This window comes from Pagrus pagrus (assembly GCF_965226575.1).
Source record: "Pagrus pagrus genome assembly, chromosome: 9".
Classification (NCBI taxonomy): domain Eukaryota; kingdom Metazoa; phylum Chordata; class Actinopteri; order Spariformes; family Sparidae; genus Pagrus; species Pagrus pagrus.
Window position 1 is genome coordinate 11,358,680 of NC_140193.1, and position 17,820 is coordinate 11,376,499.

General features: G+C 40.8%; 1 protein-coding gene across 2 annotated transcripts in view; it reads left to right on the forward strand.

Annotated features, from left to right (window-relative positions):
• Positions 1-17,820, forward strand: part of epha3 (eph receptor A3) — a 114,028-nt gene that overhangs the window by 44,666 nt on the left and 51,542 nt on the right. For both annotated transcript variants that reach the window (XM_084362428.1, XM_084362427.1), the window contains exon 4: positions 16,017-16,172. In XM_084362428.1, coding sequence (XP_084218554.1) covers positions 16,017-16,172 — 156 coding nt within the window. The remainder of the gene's footprint in view (positions 1-16,016; positions 16,173-17,820) is intronic.

Genomic DNA, 17,820 nt, shown 5'->3' on the forward strand with positions numbered 1-17,820 from the left:
CCCATTATGTTTTAATATGTATATAATTACTTGAAACCAAGGATTGTTGTGTTTTTGTTACCTTAGAATGAGCCTTTAATATCTACAGTACAGAAGAAATAGGAGAGGGTCCTCTTCAATGTTTCTACAGTAGCCCAGAATGGACAAACAAAACTCTGGGGCCCAGTCGCCAGGATATAATGTTAGCAGGTAACGCTTTTGCAAACCACAGATACATCCAAGCTTGACATGTGTAGTAAATGTAGCATATCACGTTCATGATTGTGGTGACCAAAACAGGTATTTTAAGCCAAACCACAACCTTTTCCTCACCTGAACAAGTGTTTTTTTTTTGTGCCCAAACCTAACCGGAGCATAAGCACAGCATTGTGACAAGAGAGAAGAAAGAAAATTCAACCTAAACAAATGTAAAGTTGCAACATAAAGATGTTATCCGTGGTTTTGCAGAAACATACTAACATGTATTCTGCCGATTGGGTTGTGAGACGAGGGGTGCTCAGTTGGCTGCGATCCACAACCACCACTAGCTGCCATTAAATCTTAGACACTGGATAAAAATACACACGATACATGACCCATATAGATAAATAATGCACAATGTGATAGAAAAAGCTTGTTCTGTGTGTTTTCGTTTTGCCGACAAATAAAGTCCATTCCATGTTAACACACCTAAATTGTTTCCATTCAGTAGACGTGATCGTCCTTGACAACAGTAAAAAACATTACTAGCTAATGATGCAAATAACAGTCCAAACAAAGTAACACATAATTAAACCCAAATGTTCATTTCAGTGACATTCAGGCTCTTGGAATTCAGGAATGTTTTTTACAGGTCTGGATTCCAGGTTTAGTCATTATCTGGTTGCTTGGTTTTTTGTTTCCTGTTTAATTAAATTGATAAGAAAACAAAAAGCAAACAAAACTATAAGATCAAATTAAGACATGCCCAGGCCAAGTCACATCTGTGACTTTTCCGTCTTCTCCTCCTTAGTTTACTCTCACAAGGGTGTCAGAGGTTAGGAGCGTACGCTGGGGAGCAGCATAAGAGGACATCAAATGAGACAGAGCTAATTTGAATGCACCCAACTGCAAGAGGAGGGGCTGCAACATCGGCATGGAGCTGTGAATGTGATTATTATTTTGTTATATGAGACCTTGATCAAATTGCCTCTCATTTTATCCCCCGTGGCATGCAGGAGAATCCGATTAGCCACCTCGGGTACGGGCTGCACACAGGAATTCTCAGACCTTAACAAATAGATTCTGACCTTCCCGCTAGTGTCAGAGATTCATAGGGTGATGTTCAATCTCAAGGTGAGGACTAATGAGACGCATGTGAAATACTTGGTTTGGTCTGATGTAATGAGGTGAGGTGTGACTGTGATTTGAAGCAGTCTTGGGTGAATATTTTGAGAAAGGTTACATGGTTTCATTACCTGAAGAATTAGTTTTATTTTCTTTGTAGTGTATGATTCCACCTGTGGCTTTCTGACCACTGCTGCAGACATTATCTATTGAAATTCAAATCCTGTATGCCCAGACAACCTTCTTTTTAATCAAATGACAAGTACAACTTTTGGATTTAAAGAAAAAAGGACTTAGTAGTGTCGGTGCAACAGTTTTAGCTTCAGACAGTGGAAAAGTGGATGAAGTCGTTATGGATCATATCCCTGTTTTTTATGAGTTTATGTGGTTTCCCATAGCAACATATGCAAACCAGATGTCGGAATTTCGGACTGAAGAACACCAGTGTTACCGTTATTTGTTTCAGAATGAAACAAACTAAAATCCGTAACAATAATCAATGAGAAAATCAACAATAAGTTGATCGAAAACAGGGGACAATCTGCATTCTCTCATGTGTTCTGTGATGTGTAATGCAATTTAATCCTGCACTAATCTCCCAATGATGTTGCTAGGCAAGGACAAGAAACCAATGCTCGGGAGTTATCAGTTTGAAGTAAATGCTCCTTTATTTTCTTCAGTTTTCCATTCGTCCTGGACTCCGTCCTCCAGTCCTGGTGTTTAAGATCCCAGTGAGAGTAACACGGTGGGCAATGTGAAAGCCAGAATGTCATGTTGTCTGAAGTGAGAGGAGCCCGGGGGCTCTTTAGCATATGGCAGCAGCCACGTACTGAGGTGTGTGCGTAGGTGTCTGTCAGCGTATGCATATACATATGTGTGTGTGTGTGTGTCCTTCAGTCGTCCTCAGGTGCTCCAGCAGTGAAAGTGGTCTTCCCTAGTGGGCTTTACTACACTTCTCCACCTAGACCTCAGTTGGCAGAGTAGCTACTCCCCAACCGGGGCTCAGTGTCAGCGACCATATGGATGTTTATACATCTGCATTACAATAGACACTAGAGGGACCTCAGACTGGCGTTAGAGCACAGAAGTCATATTTATAAGTTTATACACATAAGATGGAAAATAAAGACTCACTGAGGAGCGTATCTCATGTCTACATGCAATATCTTTAAAATCGAATTGAAAAAATGCAGAAATATATAAATATACTGGTGGAAAAGCTTCTTGAAATGTATTTACATCATCGCTAAAACACATTAAAACCTAAGGTAGAGAACACAGAAGTAATTTGCATTTCAATAAAATGTTGCTTTGTTCAATTTAAAATTTTCTACCACTGTGGTATGTATCTATCTTCTAATATATTCTGTATGTAATAAAGCATATGTAATCATATCTGTCATCTCGGAGGTTTAGAATAGTGTTTACGTCTGTGTGCCGTCTTGCATCGATACAATTATAAAAGTGCCTCACATCAGTTTCTTTGTGTAAGTCTTGCCGACAGAGCACACTGGGTGAAGTGGGTCACCAGCATTGAGTGTGTGTGTGTGTGTGTGTGTGTCCAGCAGGATTGTAGATGGCCTATTTTCTCTTAATGTAGCGAGCGTGTCCTCTCTGGCCCTGGTCAATAAAACTGTCCTGGTTGCTGTTACAGAAAAAGACCTGGCGCCCACACAAACACAGACGACTAGAGACACATTTACTTGATGTTTAAAGATGCATATTGGAACATTTTCCCCCTATTTCTCAATTTTTGTCCCCCTTTACCTCACCCATTAAACTCTTCACTCCAGTTTTCCCATCCATCCATCCATCCATCCATCCATTCATTGTATAGCTTGTATCTATGTCTATTCCTCACTCATATCTGCACTGCTGTCAGTAGTGAGAGATTCCCCCAGTATCAACCCATCAAAAACTGCCCTCAACCTCACCCACAATTTGTGTTCTTGCAACTGGGCAATATTCTGACAAGGTAGAAGCATTTCAGGCGATAAAAACTTTTGTCTTTGAAGTATCCTGCCACTTTATTTTCAAGGATACAGTAGTAAGAGCTTGATTTTCATCAAAAAGATCAATCAAAACAGAGCATACGAAATAACACTCTTTACCCTACCAACTGTCTGATACTGGTGGGAAGAGGACACTAAAGGACAAGAGCTACAGCATGCTCGAACTGCTGCTGTCTGGCAAGCAATACAGAAGTATCCGCTGCTGTACAGTGTTGTAAAAAGTAACCTTTAGTCATACTTGAGTAAAAATAAAGGTATCACGTTGAAATATTACTTTGGTAGAAGGGAAAGCCACCCATACAAATAATACTCAAGTTAAAGTCTTGAAGTATCTCATATCAAATGTATCAAGTGCAAATATCTAACCTACAAGTAAAAGTAAATTATACACAAAGGTACTTGTATGAATATAGTGTGTATACTATGGATACTATTATCAGAATCCATTAATTTTTATCCAATTACGATAAAATGAATCAATTTAAAAATGCGCTGGTTTGGCTGTGATGCATCATGCAATCTGTAACAAGTAACTAACATTTTTTTTTTTTTAGAGTGGAAGTATAAAGTGGCAGAAAATGGAAAATACAAGTACATCAAAAGTGTACTTCAGTGCAGTACTTGGGTAAATGTACTTAATGTACTTAGAAAATGTAAACTACAGAGCAGCTTTTTTCCTCAGGCTGTTATCCTTCACACTCAATAATATATATATATAAAGAATAGTTTTATTTTTATAACTTATTGATAATGGATCCACGTAGGCCTATATAATTACTGTTTCAGTGGTAGCCTAAAGGGAAAATGCAAAATGATAATAAGTGAATCTTGTATCTTGTATAAAATGGGACTCATAACAGAAGTAATAGATTACTTTTATATCATAACAATACTTAAAAATAGCATTTTGGTAACAATACAGTATAGATCTCCAACATGCCAATGGAAAGACAAGGACAAGATGGAAATCTGTCTGAGTTTTCCCATATCAGCATGTAAATGGTGACATGTTTGCACCTGGCTACTATTGTCACACATGCGGATTACGGCACAATGGTCTGTCCGGCTCTAAATCACCAAGATGACGACAGCTAGTGTGTTTGTGCGAATGTGTGTGCGGTGTACATGGCTGCTTATCGGTCGCATTCAAAGCAGCACAATAGTCCTGTAAAGGATGAGTGGAGGCAAATGGGTTTAAGGCCGTTTTAGGTGGTGCAGTGTGTGTGTGTGTGTCTCCAAGGAGTGTAACAGTGGAATGTGCATGTGTGTGTGTGTGAGAGAGAGAGAGTCTGTATTTGGACAAGTGAGAGGGCATTAAGAGGTCATCTTCAAACACAACACAAAGGGATGCACACACACACAAACACACAGGCGTACTAGTGTGTTGTGAAAATGTCACGGTGGTGTGGTGCTGTGTGATGGATCAAGACAAATAGGTGTATTGTTAGTGTGTGCAAATGGTTGGTGTCTATGTGTGGGAATGTGCTAATGTGTTCTCATCTTTTCTGACTGTGATTTCCCACTCGGTCTCCCTGCCCTCAACCTCCTTCCTGTCTCTCCATTTGTCATCTACTACACACACACATGTTGGGGTAGCAAACTGATCAATATGTAACTTGGACGGATGTGAAATCGGAACAGATAAATGTGTTTTATGTGTGTGGGAAAGGCCCGTCTCCCCGCATCCGTTGCGCTGAACCTAACATCACATTAGTGTGTGCGTGGGGGTGTGTGTTTAGAGAATTTGTGCTGGTTGTCCTGGATTTTCTCACCGACCTGGCTAACCTCTGGAGTGTGGAGAGTGTAGGAAACAGTTATTGCATCCTTGATGGATACAGCGGGGAGTTGATCCATGCCTCTGCGTGCGTGGGGTTTGTACAGCACTTGCCCTGTGTTGCCCCAGTTTATTGTCCTTCACATAAGAGCAGTTGTGCACATACACACACACTCACACAAACATGCTATTTTAATGAAACTCCTATTTCTCTCTCATGCTCCATTTATTTAGTTGAAGGAAAGGCACCACATGCTGTATCCTGCCGTATTTTGCAGACACTACTTTGTGAAGTGACTTGCATTAACCATGTTATTGATAATAATGTTGAAATGTGTAATTTTACATTATTATAGAAACTGAATTTTTTAATGGAATCATTAGAGGCACTCAGAAATGTGCAACCCAATCACCAGACTAAATGTCAGCTATGTAAGTTTCTGCAAAACCACAGATTAGTACCGGACGTTACTTTATGTTGATACTTTACGTTAGTTTCCGTCCAATTTTCTATTTCTCTTCTGTCACAACACTGTGCTTATGCTATGCTTAGGTTTAGGCACAAAAAACACTGGGTTAGGGTGAGGAAAACGTCATGGTTTTGCTTAAAATACCTGTCTAGGTCTCCGGAAAAACTCCTGGAGATTGTTCGTCCTCACTTGAAAAACAGTCGGTTCTGGTTGGCAAAAACACCTGGAGATGGTCTGATTTCCCGTGAAAACCACCCAGGTTTGGTCACCACAGAAACACCTGGAGATGGTGTGACTATCCATGAAAAACACCCGGTTATGTCTGTCACAAAACACACGTGGATATGGTCCAAATTCCGGTGAAAAACATCCAGTTTCGGTCACCACAAAAACGCTAGCTGATGATCTGACTTCCTGTGAAAAATAACCGGTTTTGGTCACTGCAAGAACATCTGGAGACGGTCTGCCGTCCCATGAAAAACTTGGTCTTGGTTGCCACAAAAACGCCTGGAGATTTGGCAGCCTTGTAGCTTGTAATAACGGCACCTCGTTTCCCCCCATCTCCTGCCAATAAGCATATAATGTGAATATGATATTCCACTTGTACAAATGTCAGTCTCGGACAACTCTCGTTCCCCATCATTGTTTTTGAAATCTCCATAAATCTGACAACTCAAAGTATCTCATGCCAATGCCCCTCAATTTTTCAATTAGATTTAGAGAATCTCAGGTTGATACCACAGCAGCAGCTCAGCAAACAAGTATATTGTAATAGACATTTGATGTGTTGATTCTTCTAATTTCCCCTTGAACTGTGCAGAGCTTTTATGAATATAAAAGAGAGAGGGAGGGAACAAAGAGAGGAGCTCTGTCCTTTTTTTTTTTCATCATCAAGGTTAGACTGATATATGGAGGCCAGTATTTGCCACTATTAAAATCTAATTCAGTGCTGGCAGCACACTTTGGCTATTCTGCCTAATGATTATGTAACATTAATTACTTGCATACTCTTAATCTACTGGAAATAATTGTGTGTAGGGCCGAACGGTAATTGCGGTAAATCAGGGTGTTTTTCGAGAAACATAGTGGGGAGGATGCGTCACATGAAACACAAACACAGTCTCTGGTCTGTTCGTGTGTGGTGATAACGTGCTTGTGCGGCTTACAGTGTTTCCACTTTCAAACACGTGTTTCCTGCCTCCTGCAATGCATCTAATGTAGACCTTCCTCACCTTGCATTTCCTCCTCCTCCTCCTCTTCCCCCGTCTATTTCACCTCCTCACATCCTCCTCCTCTGCCTCCCTTCATCTTCCTCTGCTTCCTTTCGTCCTCCTCTTATCCTCCTCATCAGGCCGCTTTATTATGCAAATCAGTGTTGGATCAGATCACTTAATTAAGCTTCACTGTGCCAGTTTGTGCGCAGACACACACTCACAAACACACACACACACACACACACACACACACACACGGCAACTTTCTTTCACACAGACATAAAGTGCTGGTGGTTGTGTGGTATAATGATTAGTATTCTGGGCTCTGAATCATACACACACAAACACACACACACACACACACACACACACACACACACAGACACATTGCATCCAGGCAGCAGAAGAGCCTCTTTGAGTGTGTATAGATAAACAGACTTGAATAGCGGGGTCTCTCCAGGCCATTAGCCCGCAGTTAGCATCGCAAACACCAATCTGGCCCTCCACCGCTCAGCTGATGAACCCAACTCACTTCTATGGCTGCTGATAATGCAGCGTATGAGGTCACAGCAAAGATGAAGCTGGACATCAGGGTCAGAAATTGATCTTGTGGCCCGTTTAAAGCGCTCCGTGAAAGCTAGATGAGAACAGTCGCTAGTTTTCCTATTGGAAAGCGAGTTTATTGCTAATTTTAGCGAGAAATTTGAACTAATGCATAATTATAGGGTCAGCAATATATTGTTACATTTTTGTAGATTATAAAGATTTGGCTTTCTTGGATGGAAATGAAAAATCTCAAACCAATTGCCAGTATAAATGTTGGCAATGTAGGTTTCTGCAAACCACAGATATGCTGAAACTTCACACTTCATTAGTCTCAATTCTCAAATCTAGGCTGCGACAATGCTGTTCTTGTGGACTGGTTATATTTAGGCACAAAAACCACTTGGTTGGGGTAAGGAAAAGATGTTGTTTACCTGGTTCCAGCGGTTTCCTGCTTACAATTGTTGAAACCTTGCCTTGAACAGTGGTCTCTGGCTTGGCAGCCCTCTCACCTAGCTGTTAATACGTGTAATGTGAACCACACATTTCTTTTCCTTTAGCATTCATCCTTGATCTTCAGTGTGTGCTCCTTTCCCACCTGGAAGGGATGCCTTTGAGCAGTTACTGGCTATTGTCCAGACATACAGATCTCTAACAGATGACCACAGAGGCCACTAAATGCTGCAGATTTTCCTATGATATCCCACCTGACCCTTCCTCCAAACGTTTGCTGCAGCAGCTCAGGACTAAAACGACCACGATATAAAACCCTCAGCAATTATGACCTTAAGAGCCGGGAGCCCATTAGAGAGCTTTGTTATATTCTGATTAACTTTGGCAGCGCTCATCGCTGTGGCAGAAACTAAATTACTCTAAAGGTTTTAGTTGGGACAGTTAATGTGTTCTCCAGTTGATGGATACAGCCTCTGGAAACTTGCAGATGTACAGAATCACTTCGTCGCTCAGACGCGCAGGCGAAATCACATTGGTCCGCTCTGCCGACGTATGAATAAACTCCGATACGTTCCCGATGTGATTATCATGGCAAATGACACAATAATTGAACATAAGAGAGATGGAATACGTCGCAATTTGCCCCAAGACACAACCTTTCCATTCTGATGATTGCTTTCATTTGTATTTCTGACAGAAAGGAGTTCATTTTATCGCGTTACGGACATATTAGCTTTAACAAATTGATTGTAATACAGCATAATGGATGTCTGTGTCACTTTGTGTGCTGGAGTGATATAGTCATAAACCGGAGGCTTGATAGTATGGATGTGTCTCTCTTTTTCTGGGACATATGTGCTTGTTTCTGTGGATATCTCAGTGTCTTCTGGCTTTTAAAAGGTGATGAAGCTAATCCTAAATCCTTGACAGAGAATTTAAAACGAGAATGGAAGATAATAAGATCACCGTGACTGCATTGTTGAAAATGAAGCTTGGCTCGAATGTTTATGTATTTTCACATCGGTCAACAATGCGCCTGAGTCATGCCACGATGCACCATTTTTAAACAATGACATAATTATTAGGAAGTGAAATTTTCCCTTCAAAGGACTCTGACCTTTTTCCAGATCTCTGTAACTTGTTACTGTTTGGCCCACAGGGGGTTTTCATGGCAGGGGGGCAAGATGTTTACTGTTGCCATGTTTCCAGTAACATTACAAGTGGCTCCGGATAGGACCGCCAGCCAAAAGCCCGAGCTGTCAATGTAAATAACTTTTCCATTTCAAAGAGCGCTATTCCAATTAAGGGCAAGAAGGACGGAGCGGAAGAAAGAGAAGGGAAAAGCCACAGAAAAGAAATGGAGGAGGGCGGGCAGGATGGCGGGGAGGTGCAGGCGGAGGAAGATGGAAGGGGAGGAGAGAGGGAGTGAAAGTCATTGGGATCTTGTCGGATTGAGAAAGGAAAGAGGCGGAGGTGGTATGGAAACAGGAAATCAATTGTTAGGTCGTTGTTTTTTTTCCAGCCGAGACTCAACCTTGAAGTGGGGTGCAAAAGAGAGAGAGAGAGAGATAGAAAGAGCGAGGGATGGAGACTAAAAGTGAAGCTGCTTGCGAGGCTGACGCAAAGATAGAGGTCAAGGCCAGAGGTACTGTCCCGCTTTCCCCTGTGGAGCACCAATCAATTTACAAAGTAACGAGTGAGGTCACGAGGACACGAGTCATGTGAGATGTAACACGCTTGGTGCAATTTAGGGTCAAGTCTTATTTCTATTGATTACACTATCTCATAAGTGTTTATCTATGTTTCTAATGAGACTATAATCGTGCAATGGATTTGGGACTCTCGAGTTGCCGTCATTTCTTAGATGTATAGGGCTGCAGCTAACAATTACTGTTGATTTGTTCTACAAAGTGTCAGAAAATTGTGAAAAATACTGGTCAGTGTTGTGCAAAGTCCCAGATGATGTCCTCAAATGTCTTGTTCTGTCCCCAAAATCAACTTTTTTACAAATAGGAATACAAAATAGGAGCAGTATGTAAGAAATTTGTTTAAAAAATCCAAACATTGACAAGAATTATCAACAGAATGTGAAGAAATAACAGATTTGGTGTTTTTTTGTGGCACCGCTTTTTGCCAGCATTCCCAGCTGGGTCCCCCATTCCAGGCCTGAAAACCTCCTCCTCTCAGTGGTCCGAGGCTCCAGTGCTAGTGTTGTAAACAATACCAACACTCCTCTCGCTGCACCACTAACTGGGCAGATATTAGTAGTAGTTAAGTGGTTACCCTGTTGATATACTGCCCCCTGTTGATATACTGTCCCCTATTAGTTCAACAGGTGACCAATTCTTACATATTGGACCTCGAAAAAAAATGTCTAGCTCTCATGAAACCCATTAGGGCTAGACATTGGTCTAGTATGGTATGCAGTGCTAGACTTTCAAAATGAAAAGGTGTAACTGAGGTTTAGCTACAAATCACAAACAGATCCCTGATTCCATTTTAAAACCATTCACCAGTTCAGACAATGAATTCTCATTGTCGTCTCGAAATCCTTTGAAACCGGTCCTCTTCAAACGATGCACAGTAACAGAATCCGTCCGCACCAGGGTCAGGTCAGGTTTTCAACTAACATGTTGTACAAAGAGGGACTGCATGGGACCGCTCGACCATCCAGCAGTCATGTTAATTATTGATGAGGGTGTCCTATGACCTGGGCTATTGATTGAGCAAATTGCAGCCCCAGTTATTTTACAACCACCATATCATGTGGCCGCTGCAGCTCTATATGTGTGCGCACATGTGTGTAAATGTACGTGTGCGCCTCTCTTTAAAAGTGAGCGAGGAGATTGTGTTTCAGCCTTCATTATGCAGCGAAAGTAGCGAGACATTGTGTCGTACCCCTGTGAGTGTGTGGGTACTTGCAGGACTTTCACATGAAATGCGCGTTTGTGCGTGTGTGAGGATGTGTGTGTATCACAAATGACTACTTTCACGGACAGTGATTCAGTCCCTACATGCTGTTCCTGCAGCTGTTATTGATTTAAAAATAAATAAAAGATGATTCAGGGGGATAAGCTTTATTTTTTTCTCTCCTGCAAATATTTCGTTTTCTCTTTCATTTGTCGAGGTAGTGATGCTCTTTTAAAGTGCGTCTTTCGCTTCTTCTTTTTCACACACGCACGCACACACCAGATATTTTAATTAATCACACATACTCTATCATCTGAAGAGGCAGTGTATTTCCTCTCCTGGGGCACACACACACACACGGTATCATACTATCCGCTCCTTTCCTTGCTCACACTGCTGGTCACACGTCTCAGTTCCCCTCTAGATGAGTAGTTAACCTCCTGTGAGCCGAATCTGATTTTACCATCAGCCTCTGTCACAGCCTGGCACACACACACAGGGAAGAAACGGGACCTTTATTATCCTTTCCCAACTGTTATAAAAATATTTTTAGGGCTGCGGTCGAGAAAATACAACATATCACTACACTGTCATATGAAAACCTCATGCCGTAAGTGCAGCGTCGGTTATTAATTTTTTGCATTGAAAGTTTATGAAATCCTCTCAGTGGCTGATAAGTTTCACGGCTGTGTTACGCACCAAAAAGTCCCCGTTTATCTTTAACTTTCAAGTGGAAATGAGGCTGTTTTTCTTATGTTTGTGGAGTGCTGACTTGCCAGAATTATTCGTCCAAGTCTAGTAAGATGTTAAGTTCCTCCAGCTGCAGAGAGCCATGCTGAGAGTATACATCTGCTGATGTGTTTTTAAATATGTAACACGAGAATCATGCAAGTATTTCTGATGATGTGATCCATTGTTGTCTGAAAAATATTACAAACACATCTGTGCGGCACACAGAGCCGCAGCGTTGCACAAGATGACATGTTCTGTCATTACAGTGAGCGTGCACAATGAAGTCTAACCTTCAAGTGGCAATGAGGCCTATTTTCTTATGTTTGTGTTGACTTGCGAATCATTTGTCCAAGTCTAGCAGGATGTTAATTTTAGTTAATATTCTCCAAGGTAATAATATTGAGTCCTGAGGGGCAAGTGCAGATTTATTTATTTTTTCTGTTTTTCTATTTTCTGAGTTTGATCTAAGTTGTTTTCTGTTCTGTGTTTATGACTTGAGAACTTTGCCATGATAATATGACTTAATTATTTTCTTTTCTGTGGAAACGTGAATTTTTTGGGAAATTGTGTTTTGTTTTGTTCAAGTGTGAAACCGAGTGAAAAAAAGCTTTTCAGGAAAATTGTTTTCATGTGTAAAACAATCAGTTTCACACATTAATTTATTTATTCTATCCTCGAAAAAAAAAATCCCTCAGCTTCACACATGAAAAAAAAAAAAACATATATATATAATTGGTTTTGCACTTTTTTTAAATTTATTCTAAAAAAATCACGTTTTCACAGATGGAGAAAATATTCATGAAGTAATTGATTACTAGCATTATCCTGGCAAAACCTTTCCTCCCCCACCAGTTCTCAAGTCATGAAGAGGAGAGAATACACTTCAGATAAGACTTAGAAAATGGATCATTAGAAAAATATCACTTGTCCCTCGGGGCTTCTGTAAATGGGCCTAGTGCTAATAGCCACAGACACCTTTTGAAGGTCCAGAGATGAATGTGACGTTACAGCGACTGTGTGGACCAGATTGTATACAGCTAACTAAGTTATGCATCATAACCAGAGACCTTGACGCAGTGTGTTTATCTTTTAATTACGGAGGTCGCACCAACAGAAGTTAGACACGATGGGAGTTAATGTATAGCTTTTATTGTAGCAGGACAAGCTCTTCCTGATTTCATTACATTTTCTAATGAAGAGTACTGAGTGTTATTTTTTACTTACCTGTAGTTATTTTGGATGAGATAAAAACTGTTTATCACACAGTATTTTGCCAACTAGCTAAATTCCTGTTGTTCCTGTCCGTGTATGCCTGTAGCTAATGTGTGATACGTTTTTTGGAGCCTTTAGCTTGTTGTTGAATTACAGAGGATGCTTATTTAGTTTGCACCGTGAATCGAATGTATGTTTATTACAATAATTGATATTTAGTGACTAAGATTAAGATTAACTAACAGTTTTTTGTTTGACTTTGTTCTCTGGTAGGAGCCCTGCAGCGGCCAGTACACATTATCCAACTTACTTCATACTGGGTCAAAACCCAACACTGGCAACTGCACATTTTGAGATGAATGCAGTGTCTTTATCTCTCATATCTGTCTTAATGTGTGTTATTCTAACAGCAGAAGAAAAAATCCACACACAGCAATAAGATAAATGTGATTTGGGACATCTGAATATGAAAACCCCCAAAAATATGATATAGCAAATTTCCCTGTGGATATGCATACAGTATCTCCATAATTGATTTGTTTATAATCCGCAGTGAGATTGATGCCAGGAGTTAGTACATACGGTAGCTAAATGAAAACAGGTCCAGATGGTTTCGAGCCCGGTTCTTTAACTGTCCAGTGAATAAAGTGAAGGCTTTCTTGTTTGGTGTTATCCAAGGTTGAACTGTGCTCTGTCAAAGGCTGTTCGTAGATAAAGGGATCAGATGGAGGCTCAGTCTGCCACTGCTATGAGATGAATCCATTCTCTGAACTCACGTCTGTTTATCCAAACTTCTGTTTTACGTTTCTTACGTGTAATTCTGCTGACCCAGCGGTTATCTCGCTTGCGTCTCCTACCTGATTGGCTGTCAGGTCTAATTTCCTGTCTTGTCCTCCAATCAGGGTGGTCTGTTTCGTGTGTGTCGGCGAGTGTTGTGGTTGTCGTTCCATCAGTGGGATCATATTGGGCTGTTTAAATCCGCTTCGCATTGTATTACCCTCACACCCACGTGCACAGTGAGGTAGAGGAGTATTTCAGAGCAGCGTGGGGACCTTGGTGTGCCAGTGTCAGTGATGGATATGGCAGTAGTATCAGCAATGTTGGCTTTTGCAGAAGTGTGTTGTCCACCACTGGGATCTGTCAGACCTGTTCTGCTGAGCCCACACATTCTGCTGGCACGCTGCTGTTGCTGCAAGCCATGTTTTTTAATCTTGTGTGTGTGTGTGTGTGTGTGTGTGTGTGTGTGTGTGTGTGTCTGTGTTACCGTGAGAGCGAGAGAGAAAGAAAGAGGGAGAACATGCTTGTTTGCCTGTGTGCAACAGTATCAGATTACTTTGCAAGCTTCATGTTTTTGCTTTTAAAAAACAGGTCTGATCCAGTCTGTGTTATCCATCTCTTGTTTGATAGATATGATTTCATGTAAGGGTTATTGGTTAATTGATTATTGCATAATTAATCAGCGCTAGCCTGCTTTTTGTGGGAAGCCTTTAATAACCCATGTAATCCAAGTGCAGTTAAAAGAAGAAAAACTGACCGTGCAGTTTACCCAACTGGATTTAACCATGTCCAAAATGTAATTTTATAACTCTCTTTACAACACTTTAAGTGCTGGCTGAGCATAAAGCCACTGAATTTTTTTAAATGATAGTTTGAGCTACAGCACAAGTTTTTCTTAACATCTTTAATTTTTAGCTGTTAGTCACAAGGGATCACAGGAAGCTGTTTTCCCCTGAAACAAATAGCCAAGATAAATAACCCATGTGACTCATAACTACATACACTTCAATAAAGAAGATGCATCAAATGCCTGGTACCACTGAATTCAGAAAATACATTTTCAAAGAAATTCCCCTCGTGATTTTCTTTTTTTAAAAAATGATTTAGGCCGTCACAGCTGTGTTATATAGCAGAAAAGACAGTTTTGAGTTCTCCCGTACTTCCAGCCACAATTATTCTGTTTATAAAGAGGTGCAGGCTGGGCTGGATCTAGGCCTCCATGCCACTAGGGGGAGAGAGTAAAGGAACATCAACTGCCTACATTAATTATTAAATACACACATATATATATATATATATATATATATATATATATATATTGAAATTCCAGCATAAAAATCTGAATTCTTAAACTTAATTTCAGTGTCTATACATTCATTTAAATATTTTTTAAACACTGACTAATATATTTACCTAACTAAAGTAATCAGTATAATAATAGTCATGTGGCACCTCAGTCATTTTTATTTGTTTATCAAGTATGAAACTGTGTAGGGGCTCCAAAAAATATGGTCTGCCTATAACCTTTCCATGTAATCCCATCCTGGGTGCAGGACAGTAAAAACGTGACAGGAGCAAAAGAGAGGGTTCAAATAAAATAAACTTTGTCTACCAATTTAGGCATGATACATGTGTGTAATCAAAACCTCACAGTTGTGTTTTCTTTAATAACAGAAACAAATCTCATTGTGTTTTTTCCTTAACATGCCTTATATGTGTTAGTGAGTGAGTGTGAGTGTGAGTGTGGGTTAGCGATTAAAAGGTTGAATCACAAAACGGTCACATTTGAAAATATTGAATTTCTGTCATATTTGTTTAATGTTATTTGCCAGTTCCTGCATTCTCGCGGTATGTGCTTGGAAGTACAGCACTGCAGATGTTAAACTCTGCTACCTTTTGCCAGTAAAATTGAGTTTGCCATCATTGAAAGAGCCGCTTTGTAAGCTTAAATGCTTCGTTTCCCATCATCAAGCCCAGTTTAGATGACAAGGATTTAACCTGTGATAGAAGAAGAAGAAAAGAGTTGAGAATAAAAGAGCGGGGTGGAAACCAAATAGATGGAGAAAGCAGAGAAAAAACATAAGGAAAAGTTCCCCTTGATCTTCCTCCCTACGCAGACACACAAGCACACACACACACACACACACGCACTTACACATGCAATATACTTTACGCAGGTGGAGTGTCACCCTACTTGCGCAGATTGCAACAGATTTGTGGTGAGTAGGAGTTAAAAGAGCTGCTGAGTGCAGATTTAATACCACAGATATTTAAAGAGAACAGCCCTTTTATCTGAGGGGACAATTTGCATTATTCATGTTGTGCCTTCTGAGAGATGAAGAGAGGGAGCAGCGACAAAGACATTCCAGAGAATTATTGTTTTTTTTGTTTTTTTACCAGCAGTTAAGGGACTCTTGTTACATTAAGAGCAGATTCACATTCAATCCCTGTCCCTCGCTTATGCGTGTGTGTGTGGGTGCAATGAATAATCTCCATCTTTCATTTCTTCTGCTCTTGTTGTTGACGAATGCACCTATTTGATACTGTCGCTACTATATATGTGCTGGTTCAGCATGACACTCATGCGTCCGTCTTGTGTTTCTTTTGTCTTCAGTGTGCAGGGCGGGTTTCTACAAGTCCACGCTCGGGAACATGGAGTGTTCAAAGTGTCCGCCTCACAGCTTCTCCCACCACGAGGGGTCGCTGCACTGTGGCTGCGAGAAAAACTACTTCCGCGCTGAGGGAGACCCCGCCTCCATGGCCTGTACCCGTAAGTGTGCTTTCATATTGCAGTCAGCTCAACATTTAGGGGCTTTTTGATATCAAACAAGCCTTCTGTGGGGTCCTGCCGTGATACCGGTTCCTCCCTGATCATAGCTACTCCTGTTTTCCCATATCTGACCCCCAGTGTGGTGTGGGAGGATTATTCTCATCAGCCCATAAAACATGCAATATAACCTGTCTTAACCTTGCCTAGAAGATATGCTGCAACCCATAAAGTTTGGCTGCCATTGAGTTTTAGTGTCCTATGATGGTCTAAATGCTTTCAGATGCTTTTCACACTGAACCATTTGAAAAACTATCTACGTCCATGCAGAATCTCATACAACCCAACGTCATTCTTGTACACACAAGGGCTTTTCACACTGCATATTCTTAGCCCAGGGCTATCCTTAGCCGCAGGCAGTTGACCCTAGGATAGCTTCACCTCTTCACACACATATTGTTACCCCTTGGCTAACCTAACCCCAGGGCTATACGAGCCACACTGCATTTGTACTAGTTCAAGAGAAGGGCCAGCAAGCCCTAGGCTAAAGTTGAGGATAGCCCACTTTGAATTGTGCCAGGATTGTGCTGTGTGAACGCTTTCTTAGCCTGGGGCTAACCGCTCCCTTGTGCGATACACCTATGTACAACACAAAAAGCTATACACACTGTATTAATGCTGAATTAATCCAGGAGGTTCAGAATTTCTTTTGAAAAAATGCTTTTGCCATGTTGGAATTGTGCTTTTGTGCAAAACATGGATACGTTGAATGTCTCCATTTCATTATGACTATTTGATGACATCTATATGAGCTGACTTTTTAATGTGGATTAGGAGAGGTTGGGTGATATGCAGCATTGTCACAACATAAAATTAAAACTTAGAGTCATAGACGTATTTGTGGCTTGTAGACACATACAATGCCAACATTTATTCTCGCAACTGGATTTGGTTCTCATGTAAACAGCTGATCGGTGGTTACAGTGGATCTCATTTATAGTTTGATTTCTACACATAATACAGTTGAAGATTGCTATGATAGTATGCAATTTCCCACATGTAGTTCACCAGTAACAATAGTGTTCTCTAAGACAAAGAGCGATAAATTATTTATTGATTTAAAGGTCACCAAAGCAAGGGCTGCCCAATAACTCTTTATCACCTTCTCTTCTCCCTACATGATTTTCCTTTGTCTCCCTCTGATGCAAATGGATTGCAGATGCAGATGCCTCCTGTGAGCCTTCCAAAATGCATTCCCCATAAAACTATAAATCACTGCATTCCCTCATGTCAGGTTATGGATACATCCGTTACTAAATGGGCTAGGGAGGAGAAAAAAATTTCTTTCACCATGCGGAGAACAGTAGGAAATACAAATTGGACGCCCACAGCCATTGACAGAATCCTAATTAGAAAGACAGTCATGGCAGGTCCCTGTTGTGATTATCTCAACACCATCTTGTCAACTAGGCAAATTTCACATCATTGGGACAGATTGACTGACGCAAGGGCTGCAAATGAATAGATACGATGTTAGAAGATAATGATCATGATTATCTCCGGAGGGGGCTTTTGCTGTTAGCGGTGTGGTAGAGGTTGTTTAGAGTTGACTCTGAAAATTTGAAAATGTCTGCAGGAACATTTCAGAGGG